This window comes from Saccostrea cucullata, unplaced genomic scaffold (genome assembly GCF_032062105.1).
Source record: "Saccostrea cucullata isolate Sc308-1 unplaced genomic scaffold, CSIRO_AGI_Scuc_v1 ctg6336, whole genome shotgun sequence".
Classification (NCBI taxonomy): domain Eukaryota; kingdom Metazoa; phylum Mollusca; class Bivalvia; order Ostreida; family Ostreidae; genus Saccostrea; species Saccostrea cuccullata.
In genome coordinates this window covers 1-7,500 of record NW_026928629.1, presented here as the reverse complement: position 1 = coordinate 7,500, position 7,500 = coordinate 1, and the positions used below count along the sequence as shown (strand labels likewise).

The 7,500-nt window shown below is 34.7% G+C and overlaps 1 protein-coding gene across 1 annotated transcript in view; it reads right to left on the bottom strand.

Moving 5' to 3' along the window:
- Nucleotides 1-7,197, bottom strand: part of LOC134278231 (actin-related protein 5-like) — a gene marked incomplete at its 5' end in the record, with an annotated part of 12,760 nt that extends 5,563 nt beyond the window's left edge. The window contains 7 exons of the mRNA XM_062760549.1: nt 488-613; nt 773-853; nt 2,693-2,791; nt 4,784-4,903; nt 5,634-5,827; nt 5,935-6,030; nt 7,086-7,197. Of these exons, the coding sequence (XP_062616533.1) occupies nt 488-613; nt 773-853; nt 2,693-2,791; nt 4,784-4,903; nt 5,634-5,827; nt 5,935-6,030; nt 7,086-7,197 (828 nt within the window). The remainder of the gene's footprint in view (nt 1-487; nt 614-772; nt 854-2,692; nt 2,792-4,783; nt 4,904-5,633; nt 5,828-5,934; nt 6,031-7,085) is intronic.
- Between the last annotated feature and the right edge of the window lie 303 nt (nt 7,198-7,500).

The following is a 7,500-nucleotide window of genomic DNA, read 5'->3' as shown; positions in this document are numbered from 1 at the left end:
ACAATTAAATTGGGTGTCTAATTGACAGACCTCTGCAGTAAATACATAAAAGTGAAATTAAGTTGATTTAAAAGCAACAGAAGTGACTACCGGTAATTGTAGCATAAATATTTAAAACTCTGGTCCAATAAATATTTTGTAAAAATTAAATTGCTTTCAGTGGTGTAAAAGGAGTTGCAGATAAGGCTACTGGGTGAACAGATGTACACCCTCATCACTATCAGGTTGATAGTGATGGGGTATCCATTTGTGGCAATTCTGAAGATGTACCTGGGTAATAAATGACAATTATAGTCAATGGGACCAAGAAAAAAAAACTTCTTAAGATTTAAGAGAATTTGAAATACTGAGATGAAATACATATGTACATAGAGAAAATACATACTGATTAGCAATTTCAACTCACTTGGACATGTACTTGGTAATTGAGATACTGAAGTTCAACTGTATGAAACAAAAAAAGGGATTGTAAAGTAAGTAATATTACCTCTTCATCAAAGGGGAGATTGACCCCTTTGATTTTAGCCTTCATTCTCTGTATAGACATTGTTAGTTTGGTGATCTCCACTTGTAATTCTTCAGCTGTTTCAAATGGTAGTGACGAGAGGGCTCGCTGTGAATACAATATTACACTAAGGAAACTTCAGGTGACTCCTTTTTATAGGTGAAGTTAATTTCTTGACAAATTAATGCCTATTTTTATTTGCTTTATATACCAGTAGTGAAATCATTAGACTTTAATACTGACTTTGTTTTGTGTATTTATACATACATTGAATGCTTCATCATCCTCATCTTCCAGAAGCTCCTGAACACTGATCAGTTCCATTAACTTTTCTTCCTCTATCTGAACCTATGTTAAACAAGAGGCCCAGGGGCCACATCGCTCACCTGAGCAATTGGCTCGGAAAAAACACAGATCAGATCAGAACTGAAAGTAAACTGGGGGGGGGGGGCACTTGAATTTACACCCCCCCCGGGGGGTCATGATTTGAACAAACTGGAATCTACACTACCTGAGGATGATTCCCTATAAATATAACGAAGCCTGTCTTTGAAGTATTTGAAAAGAAGATTTTAAAAGGTTTCCCTATATGTTCCTATGTAAAAGTTTGATCCGCCATTTTGGCCCCACCCTACCCCCGGGGGTCATGATTTGTACAAACTTGAATCTACACTACCTGAATCTACATTACCTGAGGATGATTCCCTATAAATATAACGAAGCCTGTCTTTGAAGTACTTGAAAAGAAGATTTTAAAAGGTTTCCCTATATGTTCCTATGTAAAAGTTTGATCCGCCATTTTGGCCCCACCCTACCCCCGGGGGTCATGATTTGTACAAACTTGAATCTACACTACCTGAGGATGATTCCACATGAGTTTAATCTTTCCTGGCCCAGTGGTACTTGAGAAGAAGATTTTTAAAGATTTTCCTATATATTCCTATGTAAAACTTTGATCCATTTTAATTTACCCTACCCCCGGGGGTCATGATTTGAACAAACTTAAATCTACACTACCTGAGGATGATCCCACATGAGTTTCATCTTTCCTGGCCCAGTGGTTCTTGAGAAGAAGATTTTAAAAGATTTTTCTAATATATTCCTAAGTAAAACTTTGATCGGCCATTTTGGCCCCACACTGCCCCCAGGGGTTATGATTTGAACAAACTTGAATCTACACTACCTGAAGATGATCCCACATGAGTTTCATCTTTCCTGGCCCAGTGGTTCTTGAGAAGAAGATTTTTAAAGATTTTTTCTATATATTCCTATGTAAAACTTTGATCGGCCATTTTGGCCCCACCCTACCCCCGGGGGTCATGATTTGAACAAACTTGAATCTACACTACCTGAAGATGATCCCAAATGAGTTTCATCTTTCCTGGCCCAGTGGTTATTGAGAAGAAGATTTTAAAAGATTTTTCCTATATATTCCTATGTACAACTTTGAAGGCCATTTTGGCCCCACCCTACCCCCGGGGGTCATGATTTGAACAAACTTGAATCTACACTACCTGAGGATGATCCCACATGAGTTTAATCTTTCCTGGCCCAGTGGTTCTTGAAAAGAAGATTTTTAAAGATTTTTTCTATATATTCCTATGTAAAATTTTGATTCGGCCATTTTGGCCCCACCCTACCCCCGGGGGTCATGATTTGAACAAACTTGAATCTACACTACCTGAGAATGATTCCATATGAGTTTCATCTTTCCTGGCCCAGTGGTTCTTGAGAAGAAGATTTTTTAAAAATGTCATTAATTTTTCTCTAATTCATAATTATCTCCCCTTGGAAAAGGGCCTGGCCCTTCATTTGAACAAACTTGAATCCCCTTCACCCAAGGATACTTTGTACCAAGTTTGGTTGAAATCGGCCCAGTGGTTCTTGAGAAGAAGATGAAAATGTGAAAAGTTTACGACAACGACAACGACGACGACGAAGACGACGGACAAATTTTGATCAGAATAGCTCACTTGAGCCTTCGGCTCAGGTGAGCTAAAAATAATGTTCAGGTAAAGTGACAACAGCCTCATGATCCAAATCTTGACTGATCAGGAAGTAAAATATTGGGTGACATGTTCTGTATGACAAGTTACCCATGAATTTACATTCCCACAAATCAGCAAAATTTTGATTTTACCCATGAACATTGACCCCCACAAATTAAAATGATTCGACAATACTTACTTTTTCTAATCTTCTTTTGGCGTTGGATTCTTTCAGTCGCCGGATTTGCTGTTCTCTCCTTTCCTTTAACTGATCAGCTGTCAGCTGACTTCCACTCATCTATCAGATAACAGTAGTCTTTTATCACAAATTCACAATCCTCAGCATTACTCAATAATCATGTTCTTTATCACAAGAATGACAAAATATGACAGAACATGAAAAAACTTTCCTTAAAAATCACAAAAAATACATGTACATCATACTGTACTATAATTGTCAAAGTGGCCAGGCTATCATGCAAACATTTTTTTTAATCTAGTCTTTTTTTCATCCTTCTAAATTTAATCATTTAAATTTACTTTCATAATGCCAAAGTGCATAATTTTTACAATTAAGATTCAAATAGGGAGGATGGTGGAGTCAATAAATTAACCATCAAATATAACTTTTTTTGATCAGATATCTTAAACTGTCAACTATCATTTGGCATTATATAAATGGTGCCGTTTTAGGGTAACTGTTGAAATTGACACCCCAACGAAAACCATTGTCAACCGACGCGTCAGCGGAGGTTGACAATGGTTTTCCAGGGGTGTAAAACTGTTACCCTCCAAAACAGGCACCATTTATTTTATTACACTGAATGTCTTCTTGATTTAGGATGTCAGAAAAAAAAATCATCGATCGTCTTTACGTTCACGTTTAGAACAGTGTAAAAGCTTTCCAAACTCCACGCTTTACTGACCTCTTTATTGTTTATTTGATACTCTAAGAGTCCTTTATCATCTAAAGTTTCGTTATTTCTGCACTCGCAAGCATGTTTCGTTTGTTGTTTTCAAGTAAGCTACATCGGACGCAAGCTTTCATTGACGTCAAGTTTATTCCGGTTCTTTCAAACGCACAACTGACGTTTTGAGAATTCTACGGTGGACTGTACGCGCATAATTTCCACGCATGTGACACTGCCGTTGTGTTACCCGTTGTCATGTGTGTTGCTATGGCTGAGGGTAATAGAACAAATTGTTAACTGCATCTAAACCAATCAGATTTTAGTATTTAACATGAAAGTATAATAAAGACAAATGTCATTTATTTTAAAATTTGATAAGTTTTATATATCTTTACATGGAGCTCTTCTTTTAAATGAGACCAATATGGTCACCCAGTCCTTTTTGTCCCCAATCCAGTTTCTGAGGATAAAGTGCTATATTCACTGTATGGCAAGATTTTTTTTGTAAGAGCTTTTACTGAAATCTATTTTCAACATCTAAAAAATACTTTAAAGGTGCATAGACACAGATTTGAAGTTAATATTTTCTGTATATTATACATTTATTGACTGAGTTTGAGGGCAACATGCGTTTTGTCAGACCCAAGAACCAAACTGTCTGCCTGAGGCTGTTAGGCCGAAAAACAGTTTTGTTCGAGGGTTGACAAAACACGTTGCTAGAACATAGTCAATAAATGTTTAGTTATACCTTTCATTTTAATTTTTTTTTTTGGACATACATGTATTTTGTACTTTCTTCCATGCATGATGTAACCTTAGGTCCGTCACTGTTGAACACCAACGAATGAAAATAAGATAAAGCTCTCTCTGTGACGGTAAGCCATCCAACACCTCACTTAGCGGTCAAACATCAATTTTTTATGCCCACTCAGCAAAACATTAGAAATGTTTTTTCGAAAAATGATTTGTACAGGAACACATTTTTCAAAGTAAAACAATACGACTTATATATTGCAATAGCATTTCATAAGAAAATATAATAAATATCTATACGTATTAATAAGTATTAAGAATAAAATTATAATTTGTGGAATTTGGAATTGCAAGGACGTGTCAATCAAACATGACCTGAAGCTTTAAGTTTCAATAACTTCGAAATGAAAAAATAAGATTTTTATAATATTATCTTGTGAAATGCTAATGCAATATTATATGTCGTAATATTATATAGAAAATTTGAGAAAATGTTAACTTCAAATCTGTGTTTATGCACCTTTAAGCTGTTACAGTATAAAATCTCTTTTATTTTCAAGACTATTAGAACATGCTATTTGTTTAGAACAGAGTCTCATTCAAAAGAAAGAATCAAGAGTACGAACTGTAGCATTGTATGGTAGCTGTATCTTGGTAACGTTGTTCTCGTAATAATCATTGTCAGTCCAAGCCTCCAGGTCTTTAATGTAATCCTCTGCCATGTAACAGTGGTCTCTAACTAGCTCCTTAAAAGTAGACACTTTATTGAGTTTAATTGTGAAAAGGAATCCAGCTACACAATATGCAGTAAAAACTTTTTTGAAAATTTTGAAAATTGCATCTTTGAGAGTTTATTCCATTATTTAAAAAAAAAAAACAATTATAAATATTGTTCAATTTATTGACTGAGAAACTTTAAATCATGTGTGAAAACGTCTTATTTTCACATTCTCTTTCTTTTACTTGAGAATGTCTCTCATCACAAACAAATGATTATTTTATATTATAGCAAAGTGTTTCCTTCTATAATTGTGAACTCAGAATAATCACAGGAGGACTTCAAAATACAAAATATAAATTGTCAATAAAAGATATCACAAAAATACTGTGGAGTCATTAGATTTACTTCTGTCGCTCAATTTTGTAGAAATCATGGGTTCTCATCCACAAATTAACATCCTCCATGAATTAACAAAATAGGGTTATAATGTCATATTTTCATTTGTTGGTATAAAAGAATACACCAAATTACATCTCCACAAACCAGTAAAATTTTATGCAATCAGCAAAAATTGACTCCAACAAATTTTAATGATTCCACATACACTAGTGGGATTATAGTCATTTTACAGAAAAAGATGAATTTATTAATTGAATGTAAAATAACTTATTCCATTGCTATAACTTTCATCTTTATAATTACAATCAATATTTATGCCCTGAACTTCCTCTCAACCATATAATGATATTTCTGACCTCTGCTCTGCTCAGAGTGATGGCTGCCATGTGACCTGGATACTTCAGCTGAAGGAGTCTCTGCATAAATGCATCAAGCTGTGCCCCACCCATATTGATCCTACGGCAGTGGGCAGAGTACACCCTCCCTCCCACAACAGGGATCAGAGACGTGGTCTGATAACCACAGCCCAAAATTAGAGAGTGGGTCTGGTCTATAAAACATAGCAACATGACAGTATATTGTCAGAGATTCTTTCATACATTAAAATAATATTCTGTTACTTGTAATAACGATATGCTACAGTTTTAGATATAGTACCTGTAATGTTTTGATTATTGTACAGGCTGAACAGTGAATCCACTCCATAGGCCACAGATGGAACATGGTAACACTCAAACAGCAACTCGGACATTTCTAAGAAAATACTTAAAATCATGAATATCAGTGCAATAAAGCAAATATATACTGCACAGCCAGACCATAGTTTAGATAGGGTTGAGTATAATTTAGCCTATTTCAGTGGTTTATAGAATACGAATGTAAAAATCAATAAATCAAACAAAATCAATTTATTTCAAGCAAGCAAATCCAAAGAATTGTGGTCCCCCACTTTCGGTGTCTTTGTGGGTGATATGTCATTTTTTTTTTACATGTGTCAAATATGAACACCCTTTCATATGTCATTCAGAAGTTATCACCGAAGTTGATTTTTTTTAAAACTAGGTCAATAGTGAAGGTCAAGGGGTCATAAATCATAGCATGCTCGGAGATATCTTGTCACAGCTAGGAAAGCACATGTCAAATATGAAACCCCTACCTCTCCTCAATCAAAAAATATAAGGAAAATTAACAAGTTGGAAAATAAGGTCAAACTTTAAGGTTACAAGACCAAAAATTATAGTATATTTAGACAGGTCCTGCCACAAGCAATACACAGAATTAATATGAAAGTGCTGTCTCATCTCATTCAAAAATTATGGCTAATTCAATGTAAAGATTTTTTATAAAGTAGGTCAACCTTCAAGGTCAAGGTCACAGGGTCAAAAACCATAGCATATTTAGGAAGGTCTTGTCACAGGTAATATACACGTGGTATATGAATTAAGCCCCATCTCTTTTCATTCAAAAAATATGACCAATGTTAATGTTTTTGTGACAGACAGACAGACTGACAGGCGAATGGGATTCAATGTCCCCTCGCTTTCATGAAAGCAGGGGGACAATAAATGGAAGAGAGTTTACAAAAATAAAATATGCCAAAATTTATGGTATATATTGTTGAACCAACTCTGTCAAATTTATGCCCCCCCCCCCAAAAAAAAAATGTTTTATGGTATTAGGCAAATAATTCATCAACTTTATTATAATATTATTGCTTAGCTTATAAAAGGAAAAGTTTGTGTATTTCCTTTTCTTAATAAACTAATATTTTGTAAATTTGACTGTTCTGAATTTGAAGCAAAGCTTACGCTGGCGACAGTAGCCTGGGTTACACAATGCTTCTGTCATTACTATTGGATGGTTGACACAACCCTCACTGTTGATGCCAAGGTGAGCAAATATGTAATCATAGATCTGTTCCTGAAAAAAAAAATCAAAGTATTTTTCATATCTTCTATCTTCTATATATAGGCATATTAATTACTTGCCATAAAAAAGAGACCTATGGGCTATAATGCTCACTTGAACTGGCCTGCTGTTTTTTGTCATTATCTCTGTTTTGGAGTGTTTATAGCAGTGATAAGCACAAAAAATAATACCTTTTTTTACCATTATATAGACTTTTTGTCTTTTCATCTTTTAAACATTTTTTTCTGGCCCAGTGTCAATACAGAAGAGTTTTACAAAGAAACCACCAAATTTTTCAGTAATTCTTAATTATCA